General features: G+C 34.0%; 1 protein-coding gene across 1 annotated transcript; it reads left to right on the top strand.

Moving 5' to 3' along the window:
* Positions 1 to 1846: 1846 nt before the first annotated feature.
* On the top strand, positions 1847 to 18585 carry CETN3 (centrin 3). Its single transcript, XM_042943193.1, has 5 exons — positions 1847 to 1977; positions 3733 to 3868; positions 5633 to 5747; positions 11215 to 11406; positions 18167 to 18585. The coding sequence occupies exons 1-5, from the start codon at positions 1961 to 1963 to the stop codon at positions 18208 to 18210; spliced, it is 504 nt and encodes a 167-aa protein (XP_042799127.1). The 5' UTR covers positions 1847 to 1960; the 3' UTR covers positions 18211 to 18585.
* Positions 18586 to 20898: the final 2313 nt, after the last annotated feature.

The following is a 20898-nucleotide window of genomic DNA, read 5'->3' as shown; positions in this document are numbered from 1 at the left end:
GTTTTGAGTTTAAAGCACAATAATTAGCTCCTCACGAATTTTTAACTCGCTCATAACTGAGCGGGCTGGATACCTTTTTATTTTGTGGCACAAATCTTTGGTGGCATCCTATCATTCAGTCCTATCTATACTTACTGACCTAATTCAGTTTTCTACCTTTTTTAAGTTATGTTTTCCTTGAAAAGTGACCATTTCATTTGGTATTTACTGGCAGCAAGAAGATGTATCAAGTATTTTAATAATTTGTAAACCTCTCTTTTATTTTTAATTTTCTTAAAGTTTAAGTTCCATGCCCAATGTGGGGCTTGAACTCACCAACCCAAGATCAAGAGTCATATGCGCTACAGACTGAGCCAGTCAGGCGCCCCAAACTCCCTTTTAAAGGACCAAAAACCTTTTTAGTGGCAGTATTCCCTTTCCATTTAGACTCAAAGGTGATTTATGAAAGTACTTTAAAAGGGTAAGTTTTCTACTTTTGTTTTTTGGGCAGCTATCCTTTAACTTTTAATTTTAATTATTTTTTTAAAAGTTTATTGTATTATTTGAGAGAGGAAGAGAGAGAGAATCCCAAGCAGGCTCTATGTTGTAAGCTCAGAGCCCAACTCAAGGCTCCCTCCCACAAACCTTTAGATCATGATCCCGGTGCAAACCAAAAGTCCCACACTTAACCCGCTGAGCTACCCAGGGGCGCCTAACCTTTAATTTTTAGAGTTATACTAGCATACTAGTTTTACTTGTTCAAACTTAGCTTATCCTTCTAGGCCTAACATATATGTCAAATCCTTCAAGAAGACTTTCTTCTCTCCTATCCTCCTTGAAACACATATATATCTTTCATACATACACCATAGTGTTTACGTACCTTCCCCCTTCCCCTGCTCGACCCCCACATTCAAGCTATTTCATTTCTTTATGAAGTTTACAGTTTAGTTCAGTGCTTTGTGGGTTTTCACAGCAAGATTCCATTCAAGGCAACAAATATTTATTGAGCACCTATGCATGAGGCATTGTATTAGGCACTAGGAATAGCGTCAAATGAAAGATGAAATCGTGCACTTTAAGGAAGTCAGCTTTCCTTAGGAGGAGTGTCGAACAAGTAAACAAATTAATTACCCAAATGAGCTTCAAGAAGTTAGTTTTGAAGTGAAGGTATACGATAATGTGTATAAGCAGCTTACAACCCTGGAAAATAAAGGACATTATCGACAAATCAAGGAGAAAGAGAGCTAAGAGAAGGTGAAGTACAGCTTCACCGTAAGTAGCCTAATAATCCAACCCAATAATTACACAAAAATAACCCAGAGCAACTGATTTAGAATCACTTGGCCAGTTTGTAAGAAAAAAAGAATGCAGATTCATATCTACTAAAATCAGAATGGGAGAAAAGGATGTTTAAGCCTGTGTTTTAGAACCCCCACCCAAAGTTTTAGAACATGGCGAAGCCAAATTTGGCAGACCTCATTCCCCGGCTACTCCCTCCTTCTAGACTGAGGATAGCCCACAGCGTGCCTCTTCTCCCTTCCTTCCTTTCCCTCGGAGCTGTCCGTCTTGTCTCCGGACAAGCGCCACAGATTACAGGCCTCCTTGCGTGAGGCGAGGTCCAGCTACCAACCTCCCTCTACCACGCAAATATCCAGACCCTCGCTACGCAAAGGATTTGGGGAAACCGCAACAGGCCAATCTAAAGGGCGGGAGGAGGGGCAAGAGACCAAGAGGGAGGAGAGGTTTCTTTGATTGACGCTAGATACACCCAATGAGAGAAGAGGACGAATGACGCTTCCGCCTCAAAGGGCAGGACATTAACAATGTCAACCAATCCGGCTCAGAAGTGTCTACCTTGTGGGAGGTCCTTGAGGCCGCTGAGGTCGTTGGTGTCTGTTGAACGGCTTGTGGAAGTCGTGCTGCCTTGGGTAGGGCGTTAAGGTCGTTCTTGAGCGGAACGTCTCTGTCCGAAGAGAAAATGAGTTTAGCTCTGAGGTCGGTAATGAGGAGGCCGCAAAGCTCTCCACACCTCGCAGCGGGCCCCAGGGCGGGTGTGTGTGGAAGGGAGGCAGTTGGGGCCGAGGCGAGGAAGGGGATGCAGTTTGGGACGAGGGAGAGGAGTCTCGGCCAGCGTTCCCGGGCCCGGACCCCTCACTCTGGGGGCCGTGGTGTGTCGCAGGTGATGAGCCCCGTGCATTTCTGCTGAGGTAGACACGTCTATCAGTGCGTTGGGCTTTGCACCACCAAAAAGATGGGCTGTTTTCGTTGCGAGGAGGGAGTGAAATATCGCGATGTTTCTTCTCGCGGTTTTTCTGCGAGAAATCAGGCCATGGAGCATCCCTTAGTTCAGCTCCTCCTTCCTGGTCTACGGCCCCACCTCAGCGGCAGTGCTGTCATCATATTTACATTAACCCCTCACTGCTCTTCTGCTAGGGTCCTATATTAAGGTATAACCGGAGACCCATTTTAATGACTTTAATTGGTAATCTCTTAAGATTTTTCAAATTTTTTAGTTTCTTTACCTTTCCTTCACTTGCGACCTCTAACCCCCCGTCTATTGCCCCCAGCCCCGTGTAGACGTCAATACCTTAAAAATAGCTAGATACCCCTCTCTAAACTGGTGCCGCCTTCGGTTAGGAGATTCCTGTGGGAGCCTTGCGTGGGGTCAGTTGTAGGTCTGTTGTGGACTTGGCCTTTCAGAGAAAATGACCCCGGGAAATGTTCGAGCTGGTATAAACCGATTTTCCTCAGCTTTATTTATTGTACGTCTTCGGTCACTTTCTAATCATCTCTTGCCTTTGTTGTAGATTTTAGAGAACAAAATACAGGCAAATAGATAACGTTTTACTGAAATCAACCCGAGTTTTACATTTTAAAGTTTTATGAGTTTGTTGGGTTTCAAAACTTGTTTTTATGCAGATGTTGCAGCGGCATTTGAAATTTTGGAACGCTAAGATCAGTATCTCTTAAGGAGGACATTTCTGGCTTTTAAAATAAAATTTCCTTTAAAAAAGTTGCCAGAGTTTATGAGAGACTAAATCTAAATTTACAAGTGAGATTTACAAAACCATAGACTCTTCACTTTATTATAGAAAATTAGCACAAATACTCTTTTTTTTTTTTTTTTTTGGCGTTTTCATGGTTTGTTTAGACATATCAATGAAAGAAATTGTAAATAAAGTGCCAAACTTATGTGTAATCTAAATCACTTGTAACCTACCACGCTGAAATACTTTGTAAGTTAATTGTTAAATTTTAAACTTCTTTGGGTAGAAATTTAGGTAACTTATAAGTGATATCAGAAGTAAACCAAATACATAACGATCATCAGTTAGGAATTTTCCTTTGATTTTTTAACACTATGTTTAGAGCAATGTAAATAATGAATGCTTTGTTCTTTTGTTGGCGATTTTTTGTCATAAAAACAATGTTTTTTATTCAAGTTCTGATTTTTTCCTCTGTAGTATCAGTGAGAATAAATGCAAAGCTAGAAGGAAAGAAAGGTCTTCATTTCTTTGAATAACTTGTAATACTTTTCACTTTTGGAAAGTGCAAATTTATAGCAGCTTAGACTATGGAATGAGCAAGGCTCATGTACGAAGATTTCTGATTCTCCCACATAACTTCCTTTTTAGAAATTTAAAAAATTATTCAATCGGTTAGTTTTTTTGTTGCATTTTAATCATCTGGATGCATAGGAGAATAGAATTAAAGTAGGCTAAAAAGACTTTGTTTCTTTTCATTTCATAGAAATGAGCTTGTGGTAGACAAAACAAAGAGGAAAAAAAGAAGAGAACTCTCTGAAGAACAGAAACAAGAAATTAAAGATGCTTTTGAACTATTTGACACAGACAAGGATGAAGCAATAGATTATCATGAATTAAAGGTAATAGTGTAATGTAAAATACATATTTTTCTGTTAAAATGATGTTCATTTTTGATAATTGGTTAAAATACATTTCTAAAGTATTTTAACTGACTGGTTTTGGAAATATGAAACCGTTTGAAATGTTCACAGTTAAATGCTATAAGAAAATTGAATAATACTCCTAACATCTTTTTAGAAATTCCTTTTCATATTGTAAAATGAATAATGTTTTAAATATAAAAATAAATTTCTATGTAAGGCCTTATTTTTCATTCACATAATTAAAAGATTTCAAACTATAAGATTTAAACAGTTTTTACTGTATTCTTCTTCCCACTGTTTTTTGTTTGTTTGGTTTTTGGTGACTCATTCTTCTTTCACATTGTGAGAGTGTTATTTCTCTTTTAATTTGAACATGTTAGTAGTATATTCTTTATGTACTTTCTCTGGTGCAGACAACATAAATGATGTCTGATGTTGACACGATGCTAATGGGGAAAAACGTCAATTTTAGGGCCTAGAATTATTTCTAAAGATGCAAGGGAAAATTGGTGTTTAGGATAGTATAGATCTCACACTTAGCACAATGAGAAAGGCAACATTTTAATAGCTCTTTAGTTGTTTTTTTATTTATTTTATTTATTTTTTTACTTACCCAGCTTTGATCCATTCTTGCTTTATAATGTCTCTTCCATTTGTTGCCATTGTTATTATTTTGGTTTGGGATCTTATTTCCTACCTAGAGCTTCTAGTTAACTCTGTATAGTACCATCAGGTTCATCTTTCTAAAATTCTTTCCTCATTTTGTTCATTGTTCATAAAACTAGTGGCTCCTCGTTATCAACTGCATAAAGTTCACATTCCTTTAATTTTTATTGAATGCCCTCCACACTTTTACTACTAGCTCCTTTTCTCATTTGCTAACCACTTGCTTCCACCTGAGCTCTTCCTGTTGAGGTAAGATAAGCAGTTCTCTTCACTGTCCTCAAACCTCTTTTTTATGGTATCTGTTTTAATACCAGTCATCCTTTTCTTATTGCCCTTCTACTTTATTTCATCCATACATCAGGGAACAAATGGAACCTCTCCAAGTAAGACTTCTTTAGTCAGTGTCATGTCTCTCTTCTTGTTAACAGAAACAGGATCTTGGATCTTTTCTTTAAACTCAGGGACCTGAACTACTTACTTAACAACTAATCGTGTAGATTCTTATGGTAACTCTTATTTTCATTCTTTTATCTCTTCTGTTGTATAAATTTTTAATATTCATGCTATGCCTTTTTTTTGCATTTTGGTTGTTAATCATTTGAGAGCAAATAACTTGTTAAAATGATCTGTATACTGGGTGCCTAGGTGGCTCAAGTCAGTTAAGCACCTGACTCTTGATTTTAGCTTAGGTCATAATCTCATAATTTCTGAGATTGAGCCCCACATCATGCTCTGTGCTGACGGCGTGGAGCCTGCTTGGGATTCTCTCTCTCAAGATAAACATTTAAAAAATAAGTAGAATGATCTGTACACTACGTCAGCCTATTGTATAGTGTATTTTATAAACACTTGATTGGTATGTCCTATAAAAGATATATAAATGAAAAAAATTGCCATTTAATTTCAGTAGTGGAGAAAAACTATCACTTTGTTTTTTTAGAGATATAAAACATGCAACAGAATTAAATGTTTCATTAATGTGTTTGCCTCTCTTAAGTCTGAAAACTTAAGAATTAGAAGTCACTTCTTTTGAAAGAGTGCTTGATAATTTGCTTTTCCCTTTTAATCCAAAAGGTGGCAATGAGAGCCTTGGGGTTTGATGTAAAAAAAGCTGATGTACTGAAGATTCTTAAAGATTATGACAGAGAAGCCACAGGGAAAATCACCTTTGAAGATTTTAATGAAGTTGGTGTGTATTTTAATAGTCTTTGTAATTAGCACTTGTTAGGAAATTTTCTGGTTAATATTAGTATTTTTTTAATTCTCTGGGTTATGGAATTTTGTTATAGAACATTGTGGTATAATGTGGATCTCATATGGGGGCCGGGGGACACTCTTTTTACTTAATTTCAAAGAAAATATAAGATTTACAGCTTCCCTGTGGAATTTATCATTTTCTCTTTAGTTCTAAAGATTCTAAGGAACTATTGTGTAACTTTTTGTGGGAGGATGTTTTTCTAAGTAATATGTGTTTATATTATATGATAAAGGATGATCAAAAATTTATTTTCTTAGAGTAAAACAGAAAATTTGGTATCCTTTTGTATGGAAAATATTTCCTAAGACCATTCTGGTGTGTGATTTTTGTTGGCAGAGTGGGAGAAGAGAAAACCTGTAGCATTTGTTATCTTTGGCTCTAGATGAAGGGCATGCCTTCAGGTTGACACAGCTTATGAAGGTCTATATACTCTGAGTGACTTGATCTTGGTGAATAAAGTCATCTGTTTAAAGTTGCAAGTGGAGAGAAGATTGTGGTAAAGGAGGCATTTGGCAGACTTAAGCAGGAAAAATCATTGTAGAACAACCAACTAAGCATAATGTGTCATGAGCTTAATATGATTGAATTTTATACAGTTGATTTTAGTGAATTATTTACAGCATATATCAGGCTTTTTAGTATAGAAGATTCTGGAAGGCAAGGACTTTGTTATTATAATTTAAATACATTATGTAGAATATTATACGTAGAATGTATGTATATTCAGGTTTTTATTAAATAAATTTTCTAAACCATTGATAACCACTTTATATGGGTCATGATATATACATTTCATGTTTTTAGAGATGTAAAAAATTTAGGAACAAATCCAGTTACACATATACAGAAACTTTTTGTGTAAATATTCAGCAAGAAGCAATACACAAAGCAAAAAAAAAAAAAAAAATGGCAGTTAGTACATATGGAAAAGATAGAGTCCTATCATTAAATCATTGTTTTTATTTTTTTAATCTGAAAATTCAAAATGAAAGTGAAGAGAGAAATTAAAGGATGAGCCTAAAAGAGAAAGAAAGCACAACACAGAAGAACTTCAATTTATACACTGAGAAATAACTGTTTAGAGAAGCAGGTTGTCCCTTTGGGAAGCATATTGCGTGTGGTTTTTTGGTTTTGTTTTGTTTCGTTTTTTCTAATTGGTAGATTTATTGAGAGGAGGAGAGCCATCTTTATTCTTTCAGTCTTTCAGTATTGAAGCTCTTGTATAGTTCATGATCTTAGTCCAAGTTCCAACTTAGATTATTTATAGACAGGTGTTAGGATATAGTGACAATGATACCATTAGGAAAGAGCTGCAATTCAGGCACATTTGATACAATGTAGTGGCTTGGCATGGACAGTTTGAAACCAGATTGCTTGGGTTCAGATCTTGGTTTTGCCACTTACTAGCTGTATAATTTGGTCATTGTACTTCTCTGTGTCTCAACTATAAATTGGGGCTATCTTGTGGGTTGTGAGGAATAAATAAGTTAATAAGTAAAGTGCTTAGCAAGGGGCCTAGCTATAGTAAGTACTATTAAGTATTTGTTAGTATTACTTTAAAAATTGTCTTTGTTTTATTGTGTTTTAGTGCCTCGTAATAATTGTACATGCATCACTGGAACATAAAAAGTATTATATTCCATGTATTTATATTTTTCTGATTACCCTGTTTTCATAGTTGCAGGCTATTTTAAGCATTATATCATTGTCATTAATAATTTTATGTAACATATCATCTTAAGTAAATACAGTTTTAAATTTGTGATCTTATTAGCAGTTGAAGCCAAAGTCCCATGCCATATTCACCTTTTCCTGACCCTCCATCTTTTCTGTGTTAATAACAGGGTATGAGGGTGGCTCAGTAGGTTAGGCCTCCGTCTCTTGGTTTCGGCTCAGGTCATGATCTCACAGGTCCATGAGTTAGAGCCCCGCCTCTGGCTCTGCACTGACATGTGGAGCCTCCTTGGGATTCTTTGTCTCTCCCTCTCTCTACTCTTCCCCCCTCTCTCTCTGTCTCCCTCCTTCTGTCTCAAAATAAATAAATTAACTTAAAAAAAAAGAGAGCATGATTACTGGGTTTCTTCCAGAATTAATGGCCATGGGTAAACTTCTCTCTGACTTTCAAAGATTAGGCTTTTGACCTGCTTGAAAATACCATCAGTCAAATAAAAATTTATTACTGTTTAGAAATTGAAGTCAAGAGCTCTGTATTCTCTCCATTTGTGGATTATTTTTCAATAATAACTGACCACAGATGAAGGTATGTTTTATACTTTGGGACAGATAACTCAAAATCAGAACATTTGAGTCTTAGTTTTAGGTATCATCTATTACTAGTGAAGGATACTGTTCCACAGATATTTCTGGATGAAGTCTGACACGTAACCAGAATCTTTGGGCACATTCCATTGCCTCTTTAGAATAGAATATTGTATTACCATTTTGCTTTGCTTATTTAACAAATATTTGCTGATTTTTTTGGCATTAGGTACTGTGTTGGGTTGAGGGAGGGGAATTAATTAGAAGTTACCAAGAGGGTCTTTCAAGGAGCTTACCATTTAAATGTAAGTAATAATAAGCTGTGGTGTTCTGTGGTAAATTATAATTTTGTTTAAAGCAGGAGTTGGCAGAGAAAGTAGTTTAGACAGAGACCTTATGCCCCCACAAAGGCTAAAATATTTACTATCTGTTTTTTGACAACAAAAAGAATTGTCAATTCTTGGCCTGGAGCAATTGAAGAAGACCTTGCAGAGGGGATTTTTAATTTAGGCCTTTGGGAATGTGAATAGGATTTCATCCTAAGGAGAAGATTGTGGGACGCAGTAGAGAAAGACATTGGAGGCAGAGAAAACAGCAACAACAGGGTGGTACTGGAAGTATAGTATGTTTGAAGTGGAAGATAGTATTGGGCCAAATAGGTAGTCTTGCATCACATATAGAGCTTGGAATTTAGTCAGCAGATGATCATTGTCAATTTCTGTGGAAGAGAAGATATATTTTAGAAAGGTAACTCTGTTGAGAGTATTAAAGATGGGTTGAAGGGCAGAGAGACTGGAGACAGAAAATAATAGACTTTTTATGCTGAGGGTGGTGAGAATGAAGAGAGAGGCCCATTTAAGAGTAAAAAGGGTAGTATCCTTAGCACTGTAGTAATAAATCGCTGATTAGGTTAATCAGCTTAAAAAATGTTCAGACTTCAAATATGAGAGATTATTTGTTAATGATGCTGTTATCTTTTTTGAGATCAGGCATCAAAACAACAGCTATCTTGGTGATAGTGGGAGGAATTTGAATTCTGAAATGTTGAGTGTAAAATAACTTGTATTTTTGGATAGAAACCCCCAAAAGGCAGTGAGAAATATAGTTGAAGCTGTATTTCTAGCAGCACCTTTAATGATTTTTTAACTTTTAATGTGATGTTTTCTAATGTGCTATGTTCTTAAGTGATTTTTATAATGTGTAAGGTCTAACTGTTTTTAGGAAGTATATTTATGGTAGTATAATTTGAAAATAAAGTTACATGGACAGCAATTTGTGAATTAGATTGAAGTCACCTAAGTGTATATTAGTTGATTTATTTTCTTTGGAAAAAAAAATGTGTTTCTTACAATTCTACTTTGTAGAATAGGAATAGAGCATGAAGGCATGGAGGAGAGTCACCATAAAGATACCATGTTTTAGCTGTCCAGAATTATGGGTATTTATAATTCCTGAGAAAAGTTGTATTCTAAGGCAAAGTATTGATAAAAGATTATATATACACATAAGTCTGAAGTAACTAACACAATTAAAGCACTAGTGGGATAAGAATTTATACATCTTGGAGCCCCATCTGTTCCCCACATCACCCTGTTGCTTCTTTAAGTACATTAATACTCTCAGCAAGCTGCTTTTTTGGTTCACCTGTCATGTAAATTATTTAATTGGTGAAGAAAATTTCTTAACACTTTTTTTTTTCCTTGTCCTGCTTTTTTGTTGGGACTAAATTCAAAATAAGTTGAGTATGAGCCATAGAGTTAAGCATGGTATTTTATTTTGGTGTTATGGCTGTGTATATGCCAACTCCTTTTTGACTGAATATTTATGAGCTTGGGTGATTTGCATACGTATAGTAATATACTTCAATTAGTTACTTGAAAGACTTTTTGGATACAATTAACGGGTAATAGAAAACTATTAAACGTATATGTAGATGATTTAACGTTAGCTTAAATAGGTACTTAACTCTAAAGCTTACTTAACCAAATACAGTGATAGTACAGCAAAACAACAATAATTTTTTGTGGGCTTGAATTGTAGTTTTCCTTTTGAGTGCATTAAACTTTCCATCTATAAGCATTTGCAAGTTTTTAATGATTCTGTCAACCTTACTAGAACTGAATTATTTTTAATGGCATGATGAAAGTCATAAATAATTTTTGTTATAGTAGTAGACTAGCTTGTAGAATTACTTCAGAGATGTTTACTTAGATATTTTCAGATTTTTATCTAGTAACTGAAAAAATTTTATACCACAGATTGTTACTTTAATTTTTATTGTTGTGGCTATTGATTAATGACTGTGAATATTAAAAATAGTGTTTAAGTTTACTACATTATTCTATATTACTACCTTTAATCTATTAGAATATATTATTGCTGTTGAAGTCTGATATTTCTCACTTTTAATTGTAGTTTTTTGAGAGTTATTATCTTGGTGAACAAAATGGGCGTGATTTTAGAGAGATCTTTCCAGACTTTGTTTTTTGGGGGGCAGAGGGGGAGAGGTGGTTCTTGCTACAGTCATATTCAGTAACTACTTTTCATATTTTTGAAAACCAAGAGTTTCCTCAAATCATGAAGCTATCGGTAGAATTTTCGTCTGTCTGAAATTGTATCTCTGTCGATGATGGCAGTGAATTTGTCAGGAATTTTTGGTCTTTATTACAGGGTTAAATTTAAGGAACCATAATGTGCTTAAGTTCAGCCATCAGACAGCTTTTATCTAAGTAGCTTTAATTGTTTTGTTGATATACCATCTCTATAGCTAAGTTACAAACTCCTAGACTTTTTTGTTTGGTGTTAGTGGAGCCTAGTACAATTCTTGATAATGGTAGACCTTAAATAAATATGGTATGTAGTCCTTTTTATTTTGCCTCTGTGTGTGATAGTTTTGCTTACTCTTATAATAGGATGAATTGTTGATAACATAAAGATTAAATTTTAAAACCCAGATTTGATTTTTATAATTTGAGTTTTACCTTTTGGGTTCTTGGGCTCTGATTTGGCATTTTATTATCAAACTAAATGTTGAAAGATTCACAACTTTAATTCTCATCTAGTACTTTTTGATTTCACGAATGCATTTGTGATTATGAAGTGTTTTTAAATTTTTTTTAAAATTTCTTTTTAACTGTAGTGACAGACTGGATATTGGAAAGAGATCCACATGAAGAAATATTAAAGGCATTTAAACTATTTGATGATGATGATTCAGGTAAAATAAGCTTGAGAAATTTGCGACGTGTTGCCAGAGAACTGGGTGAAAACATGAGTGATGAAGAACTTCGGGCTATGATAGAAGAATTTGATAAAGATGGTGATGGAGAAAGTAAGTTTTGAGTAAAACACATATTTTAGGTATTATTACTGATATATGCATATAGTAAATTTGTCTAAAATCAAATGATTTTCAAGACTCATTGCAAAGTATCTCTATTTGGTATAATTGTTGTTCACCCTATAGTGGGGTTTTTGCATAAACATTTCACATAATTCAATTTAGAATGAAGCAGACCTTTAAAACCAAATAAACTGGTTGTAAAATCAAGTTCCACACTTCAGGAAGGTACTTTACTTTTTGAGCATCACCAAAATCTTTCCTTGAGGATCACCAAAATCCTTTTTGAACATCACCAAAATTTCAGCTACTTGGTAAAAAATGTCCACTTTTTAAAAAGTGTTTATTTTTTTAGAGAGAGATTGAGTGACTGTGTTCATGTGTGTGAAAGTCGGGAGGGGCAGAGAGAGAGGGAGAGAGAATCCCAAGCAGGCTCTGTGCTGTCAGCACAGAACCCGTCACGGGGCTCTGTCCCACAAACCATGAGATTATCATTGGTGCTGAAATCAAGAGTCAGACGCTTAACCCACTAAGCCACCCAGGCACCCATAAAACATCAGCCTTTAATGACTTCTTCCTTAAACTACATGCTCTTCTAAACTGTAACTAAGTTCTATTGTTTCTACTCTTCAAATGTTTTGAAACTGTTTTATGTCTTTGTTTACTGCTGCTGCCCTAGTTCTGGCCCTAATTTCTTTGTAGGAATGTTATTATAGCCCCATTCATTATTTCCTTGAATGCCTGCTGGATATGGTGCCTTAAGTGCAATCTGGTGCTGCTACACAATGAGGAAGGCAGATGTGGTTTCTGCCCTCACTGACTCTACAGTCCCTTTACCCTCCTAATTGCCCTCTATGCCTATGAGCCTCTACCCTCTAATTTAGTTTCTTGATAACATTCTTTTCTTAAAATACAGGTTTGATGATGTCATTCTTCTCTTCGAACACTGAATGATTCTTCACTACCTACAGAGTAAATTTCAAAGCTCTCTAAGATAGATTCTGCCCTAACTATCCAGTTTTATTTCCTACTGAGCTCTTCAGTGTCCTGCTTTAACTTTCACCTCCCATACATACATGCCTTGACCAAATATATTCTACCCTGAAAACACTTTTTTATGCCATGCCATTCCTTAATCCTAGAATATTCTAATTGCCAGTTTCTGTCTGCTAAAATGTTAGTCTTTCTCTCTGATTCATTTTAAAATTCCATTTTCTCGAGCCTCTTCTGGTGGCCTCTGTATGAGTTATGGAGACTGCCATTGAGGGTCCATAGCATTTAGAGGAACACGGTATTTGACAGTTCTGTACAATGCCTTCTGTTAGTTATTTACATGTGTAACTCTCCAATATATTATAAGTTCCTTAAGAGCAGTATGGAATCCTATAGGGTGAAAGGCCTGAGGCTTTGGAAACCTACAGATCTGGATTTGAATTGAATCTCTGCCACTTACATAGTTGCTCTGTAATGTTGTGCGAGTTTTCAGTGTTTTCTGAGTTGTGGTTTCCCATTTATTAAAGTGAGAATGGTAATACCTTCCAGGTGGTTGTAAGTATTTTAAAGGAAGATATTTGAAGGTGCCTATTACTAAATGGAAACTTGTTTTCCTTTTTTTGTATCTTTACTCATCTTTATATTTTCCTGCATTTTCTTGAACACAGTGAGTGCTCTGACGTTGGTTGATTTAAAGCCCTGACCCAGGAGTGTGTATTACAGTAGATACATGTTGATAGAGTATCACCTATACATACATACATAAATATGTACATAATACATACTTTACTTTGGCAATACTGTCATGCTTTAATAAGGAGGTAAGACAGTAGCTATAAGTTCAGGTTTGTAGATTGTACTTTAGAGTTGTGTATTATACTTTCTCATATTTATGTAAATATTATTCAAGGAATATAAAACTTTTTTTTTAATACTAGTTCTTTGAAGGGTATTGATAGATTTATATTTATTTATTTATTTAAAATATAATTTATTGTCAAATTGGCTAACATACAGCGTGCACAGTGTGCTCTTGGTTTTCGGGGTAGATTCCCATGGCTCATTGCTTACACACAACACCCAGTGCACATCCCAACAAGTGTCCTCAGTGCCCATCACCCATTTTCCCCTCTCCCCCATCCCCTCAACAACCCTCAGTTCTCTGTATTTAAGAGTCTAATTATTTTTTAATGTTTATTTTTGAGAGAGAGAGAGAGGTGGGGGAGGGACAGAGAGAGAGGGAGACCTAGAATCTAAAGCAGGCCCCAGGCTATGAACTGTCAGCATAGAGCCCAACATGGGGCTCAAACTCAGGAACCGTGAGATCATGACCTGAGCCGAAGTTGGATGCTTAACGGACTCAGCCACCCAAGTGCCCCTGTTTATATTTAAAACAAAGATGGTTTTTAAAACAAAGATAGTATCCACTGCCTTCATATTTAAAAAATTTTTGTGTCTTACCAAGCTGTTGGCTGTTACCCTAACTAATTTCAAAGCAGCTCTGTTTTATAAAGGTACTATCTTAAGTAGCATAGAAAATCTTGGTATGTCTATTTCATAAATCGTCAGTAACGGCTACTACCTGTGTCAAAAGATTAGAGTTATTTTCTTTTCCTGTGTTAGGCACATGCAAATTAGGTTTTGGTATTAGCTTAATTTGACATTAGAGGAAAATATTAATTATGAAGCTGCCTCTTAAATTTAAACAATGCGAAACTTTGCATAGAAAATGTGTCCCATTTCTTACATCTCTTGTTAGTCCGCTCTGTTTGTTGCTTTTGAAACTCAAGAGTTCAAGCCCCATTGCTTGAAGATTTTAGTGCATACTTACTTAAAACATTACTTTGGTTCTCAATGCTAACTTTACTTTAAGTCACTGTATAACTGTTGCTTGGGCATCCTACTGTCATTTGTTTAAATGACTAACAGGCAAGTAACATTTTTTCTTTTTTTTCTAAGAGATTGGTTACAAATATAATACAGTGGTGCATAATCTTTTATTGTTAAGATTTGTCTTTTATGCAAGTGGAGGAAGGTGTTCTTAACATATTAAATTCATCTAATCTAGTATCCAGTCTGGGATTTGAATTTCTGGGGGGTGAGGGACTTCTGAAGTATTACATGGGGTCTAGGTGTATGCATCAAATATTGTCTTTGACCATATGAATAATAGTCTTGCACATGCGTACATATACTACTGTTTTTTATTTATATCTATAAATGCTCTTGTAATTGATAAATACACTTTTTCAGAATTCATAGTAGCTATTTTATATTATCTGTTTCTCAAACAAGATGTACTAAGTTTATTATTGTGGCAAGTCCAGGAAATCATTGTTGAAAGACATTTTCATATTCAGAAACAATGAACTGTAATCCATTTTTAGTCTGGCTTTGGGATATTGCCATAACTTACATGGGTCTCTGTAGCTGTATGAAAACCTGCCTATTTTGGAAAAAGTATGAGTGGCATTTTAGAAAAACTTGTTAATTTGATTAATTTGGATTCTTTTGGCTGCAGTTTTGTTTAAATATAACCTGTTTTCTTTGTATATGTTAAATTAGTAAAGATCATAATACTTGCTGTCTTTTTTTGTAGACTTTGGTAATTCTTCTGTCTTTATGAATTTTTCATACTTTAGTATTTAGGAGCAGTGAAAATGAAATGTTTATTGTGTATTTAGAATAATAAATACAGTGAAGGAGTTAAAGGAAAAAAAAATATAATGCAAGATCTAAATAGAGCTGTGCTAATGATACAGAAAGAATGCTTTCCCAATTATCACTCCCAAGATCTGTAAAACACAGTAAATATTTTTGGAAAAATCAACATTTAAAAACCCAAAGTGGACCATCTTTTAAATAATTATGATAAGTATTAACACTTATTTAGTAGTTAATACTTGTTAGATTCTGTGCTTGGCATTTACATTGTGTATTATGTCACTTAATTTTCATAATGGCTTTTGTGAAGTAAATATAGTATTATCTATATTAATGCATAGGATAGATGGATGCATCTATAAATGAAGAAACTAACGTTCCAAGAGATTTATAACCTGTTTATGCTTTTATCCATAACACTGTGTTACCTCTTATGCTAAAAAATAAAATTAGGTTTCTATGTTTATGGAATTTTAAAAATTACATGCTATTTTAGTATATAAAATATTCAATACTCAGTATTCAATAAAAGACTCAACTGTCACTTCAGATGCTAAAATTTGTCTAAATTTTGCTAAAATTTTCCTCTAAAGCCAGGTAGTCTCTAAGGTACTTAATCTACTTAATTTGTAGATAATTTATCTTTATTAGGTAATAAATTCTGTATTTAAAATACCTGTAATAAGATTAACCCAATGAAGTGATTGATTTATGAAAATTTTGTTTAAAGAGGTAGTGTAGGAGGGGCGCCTGGGTGGCTTAGTTGGTTGAGCGTCCGACTTCTGCTCGGGTCATGATCTCACGGTTTGTGGGGTTTGTGAGTTCAAGCCCTGTGTTGGGCTCTGTGCGGACAGCTCAGAGCCTGTATATAGCCTGCTTCGACTTCTGTGATACTCCCTCTCTGTCTGTCCCTCCCTGCTCATGCTCGCTTGCTCTCTCTCTCTCTTTCAAAAATAAACATGAAAAATAAAATAAAAGAGGCAGTGTAGGAGAAAAGTGTTATATTTGTTTGATTCAATAAATATTTTATCAGATGCCTATTGTGTGGGTATTGTGCTAGATTTATTAGTATAGAAACTCGATATATGATTGATGGAGAAAGTTATGAAGCTATACGAAAGTCAAAGATCACTACTAGAATTTGTAAGATCATTGAAAATATTACAGGTTATGTGTTCTACTGTGTCATAATGTCTTGCAGATGTTTAGTATTGAAATGCATGGATTCATGGTTCATTACCAGCTTCTGGCCAACTTATTCTTCTTAACTTCTTAGAGCTTATTTTTGCACTATTTCTTTTTTTAACTATGTTGCTGAAGGTATTCTCATACCTTAGCTTTCTTTCCACTTCCTGTCAAACCAAATCCTATGTTTTATTTTAGAGCCCAAATCAAGATTTATTCTTGCCGAAGTTTTTCTCAGAAGTAATGATTTTTCCCATTATGATGGAATTTTTTTCAACATAGATATGTGTATTATTTTAATAATAGATCATGTTTTGTCTTATACAGCAGTTCTCTGTTTCTGGTATGAAACATGACTTACATGATTATTAAAACTGGAACCAGTATATTTTTTTCATTCCTGATGTACATATTTCATCTCCTCAGTGTGTTTTAATTGGTTAATATTTTTCTAACTTTTCATTATGAATTTTCTCAACCATAGAGGGAAAAAATATTAGTTTAGTACAATACGCACCTTTATACCTTCTACCCCTTCTACCTAGATTCAGCAGTTAACATTTTACTGTATTTGCATTGTCTGTAGTGTGTATTTTTTTTCTGGATCATTTGAAAAATACGTCCTGAACTTGACCTCCCTCACATTTTAGCATGCATCTGCTAAGAATAAGGATATTGTTTTTCAAAATTATGATACCATTGTTACTCCTAAGAAAACTAAAAATAATTTTATATTACCTAATATCTTCTTCACTTAAATTTCAAGATACTGTAGATTAGGAACCCTGGTGTCTGCTTTGGTATATTACACAACTCTTAGGATGGTGTAGGCATTCACTAGGCAATTAAAAATGTTTGAGTCATTGGAATGTTTTCATATATTACCATGTAGAAACAACCTAAAAAGATAATCTTGTAGTTCAGTATTTTCAGATGAAAAAATTAAGACACAGAACTGTTCTGTATCAGAGATATGACTGGAATCCAGATCTTTCTTTTCCTCATTCAGTGTTACTATTATTATCAAAATGATCATTCATAACCAGTGTTTTGTTAAGGTATGTGTTAAGTTTTGGACCCCATGAAATCACCTGTTTTACAAAGAGGGAGCATTCTTTTCTGAACATTTCTATTAGTAATTGTGTATATTTGTATATATTGGTTTTAAAAATTATTTAATAAGATTATTACCTATTTCTAGGTTGCCTTCTTAAATATGGTGCTTTATACACTGTAGGTTCTTACTGAACTTTATTTATAGTTTTGGTAACATTTTCTCTTTATGAGTGATGGTTTCTGCATTTACATCTATATTTTATAGTTGCTGTATTATCTAGCTAATTAAGATTAAATTTGTACCCTTTAAAATTACTATTACTCTAGATGTTTTCAAATTTTTTAAGTGGCTTTTAAATATATAAAAAATCAAACAACAATTTGACTTTTTAAAAAATTCTATATTTTCTTCCTTTAGAATTCTAATGTACATGTATGATAGATTTAAACTTGTTTATGAAGGAAGGGATTGCTAAATGAACTCATAGAATAAAGATAATAAAGAGGCTTTTTTAACCATTTAAAAAATTAAAAATTTCAAGCTTTAAAACTATTTTTGTTAGTGTATGTAAATATTGTCATTATGATAGACTTTTTTGTAACTTAAATAATATGTCTTTTCTGTCATTAATATTATATTCATATTGTTTATCACATTATATATTTTTGTATTCATGAGGTTCTACTTAATAAACGTGGTCAACTTCCTATCAAAGAAGTAAAAGCAAAATAATATGTCTCAATTTATTAACAATTTTGTATAATACAAAATTTAAAAATACTTAGTATAAAATAGTACAATTGTCCTGTGAAAAATTTGTATTTCTGACTTATATTTTCTTTCTTACTGCAGTAAATCAAGAGGAGTTCATTGCTATTATGACGGGTGACATTTAAAGAATTACAAGGATAAACACTAAGAATGTTGCAGTTACATCTCATATTCTATTTTTGTGCTGGAGCCATGTTAAAAAGAAACCCAACTTAGTTCTCTTTTTCCAAAAGGACCAAAAATAAGTGTCTTATGTATTCATATTTTACTACTGTTAATTTTCTTTGTATGAGCAGTATTGTTAGCACTCTAATAGTTTAGCTTTGTATTTATAATATAGCTTTTATATATATATATATATATATAAAATTTAAAAAATTGAATCACGTGGTACACATTCTCTGAAAGTTTTTTATTCGGCATCAGTAGTCACTTTTGTTTTGATGTACACATTATGCAGACTTTCATTAATAAAGTCTTTATTTTAGTAGTACTTTAAAGTATGGTAAATTTTCTGTTTTATTTTGATTCCGAGTGTCTGTTAATGCTCAATAGTATGTTTCTTAAATCTTTTCTCTTTGAACTACTAGTTTCAGAAAAAAAAATTGAAATACAAATAGCAACAGAATAGCACATTTTTCCATTACAGGTTTGACATTTTATATTTCAATACAGGATGATGACTCAATACACGCATAATTCCTTTTTTAAGAGTCATGTCTTGCAGTTTGGAAGGAAAAAGTGTGCATATAGACCCATTTATCCTCATGTATTACGTTCGATAGCACTTCTCGTGTCTTAACGTAAGTTGTGACAGTTGAATCTGGATATTTCCTTAAACTAATTGAGTACAGTTTGAATCGTCTGATTTCTTGACAAAATGAAAGATTTAAATTTTGGAATTGTGATCTGTTAAGATAATTATCACTCAGTTAAACGTCACAATGATGAAAATAGAAAACTAAGCCACAGAAATATTTAAGATTATGTTTTACCTGTATAAAGGAACATTTTGTGATTCAGCAGGAAACAGTAGAGACAGACTTTCCAGGTATTGGTGGGCTCTTCTGCCTTGTAGAAATGTATGTTAGGGGGGAGACAAGTGGTAATGGGAGATAGGTTGTAGGGAATTGGTACCCATTCTGATCCTTCACTAATTATCTGGTTCCTGCTGGTAGGGACTCTCTGGAAGAAAGTTGTCTATTTCAGTGACCTTTCTTTAGATTTCTTTAAATTTAAAGTACAGTAATAATTTGATGCACTTGAAATATTGTGAGCTTCCTAGAGTATTCCATAAAGAGTTACCCACTAGAAATTTAACAAACAAATCAGTAGGGAATAATATAACAGTGGTGACACTTCAAATAGTTAACTAGAAAGCAAGATAATTGCTCACCATATTAAAATTTAATTTTGAATATGAAATCAATGCTCACAGTAGTAACAATATCCAGGGCAACAAATATTCTTTGAAATTAAAAAAAATTTTATCACCCTTATTGATGAATTGCCTTCTATGTCTTGATCACAAAATATGTTGATTTACAGCAAATTAAAAAATAAAAGTGAAGAGTAAAACACAGATAAAAATAAATCTAGGCTTGCTTGTTTTCTGCCACTTTATTAGAACAAATAATCCAAGCTACTTTTTGTCGCTTACTAAGATAACTTCTTTATTCTTAATATAAATACTTATTCTTTGGGATACCAGCAGTTTTGTTTCTTCCCTTCTTACTGTGGGTTGAGGGAAGAGTGCCCACCTTAGTTCGTCATGTTTTTGGAAGTTTTCTCCTGCAGAAGGGTGTGGATAATTTTTTCACTGTTAACTAACTATAGAGTTGAAAGGCCAATAAAATGGCTAGTAGAGGTGGGAATAAAAAGAAAAGAGTGAATTTGCTTTAAGAAAGAAGGAAGTGGAGGTAGATATTCATCTCATTTATCATATTGTCATATTTCTCATGAAATGGCATTTTGTGATGTATAAAAATATTTGTTTTTGCTAAACTTGCCTGCTTAATTGCTGTTCTGGCCTTGATAGTTTGGGATTTGTCAGCTAAGGTCTTTTCCTTCATCTTTGTTACAAGCTAACGAGCCTATTCTCTAAAGTATGTGCCTATTAGGTTAGAGTGGTGGTAAGTTTTTGAGATGTGGAGGAAATAAACATACTTGTTACGCACTTAATAAATGATGGGTACTGTGCTAGGCTTATTGAATTCTTTGTTGCAGAAAATCCATACAATACTTCTAATGGAAGACTTCATTTTTTTTTTTAAGTTTATTTATTTTGAGACAGAGTGAGCACAAGAAAGGCAGAGAGAGAATCCCAAGCAGTCTATGCTCACAGCATGGAACCCAGAGCCTGAAGTGGGACTTGAACTCATGAATGGTGGTATCATGACCTGAGCCAAAATCAAGAGGCAGGCACTTAACCAACTGAGCCCCTCAGGCACTCCTAATGGAAGACTTTAAAATTAAGTTGATGTGCCTGTGTTAATGGCCTTACATCAGCAAACACCACAATAAGTAGATTATCCAGTTGAGTGGCTAATGGCTTCAACTTCAAAAGCCATCTTTCTGATACTAGTCTCTGGAAATAAATTTTCTGGGGGATTTACTAGTGGTGTGTTCTTTAAAAAGATTACAATGTTTTGAACACCAGTGTGAAGAAGGCAAAAGAATTTTTTAAAAATCACTTAAAAATTACATAAGTAATGCATAAAGATGTTATATAAAATAAAGGCTAAAAAAAATTTTTTTAACTCCTATCCCCACCCCTCTGAATAATATCAATGTCAGATTTCAGACAGGAGGAA

The sequence above is a fragment of the Panthera leo genome, chromosome A1 (assembly GCF_018350215.1).
Source record: "Panthera leo isolate Ple1 chromosome A1, P.leo_Ple1_pat1.1, whole genome shotgun sequence".
NCBI lineage: Eukaryota > Metazoa > Chordata > Mammalia > Carnivora > Felidae > Panthera > Panthera leo.
This window is presented reverse-complemented; position numbering and strand designations above follow the sequence as displayed.

Excerpts from the sequence above, each read along its gene's own strand:
- CETN3 (XM_042943193.1), top strand. Across the intron at positions 5,748-11,214 it reads TGAAGATTTTAATGAAGTTG|TGACAGACTGGATATTGGAA; the intron begins GTGTGTATTTTA and ends TTTTAACTGTAG. Across the intron at positions 11,407-18,166 it reads TAAAGATGGTGATGGAGAAA|TAAATCAAGAGGAGTTCATT; the intron begins GTAAGTTTTGAG and ends TTCTTACTGCAG.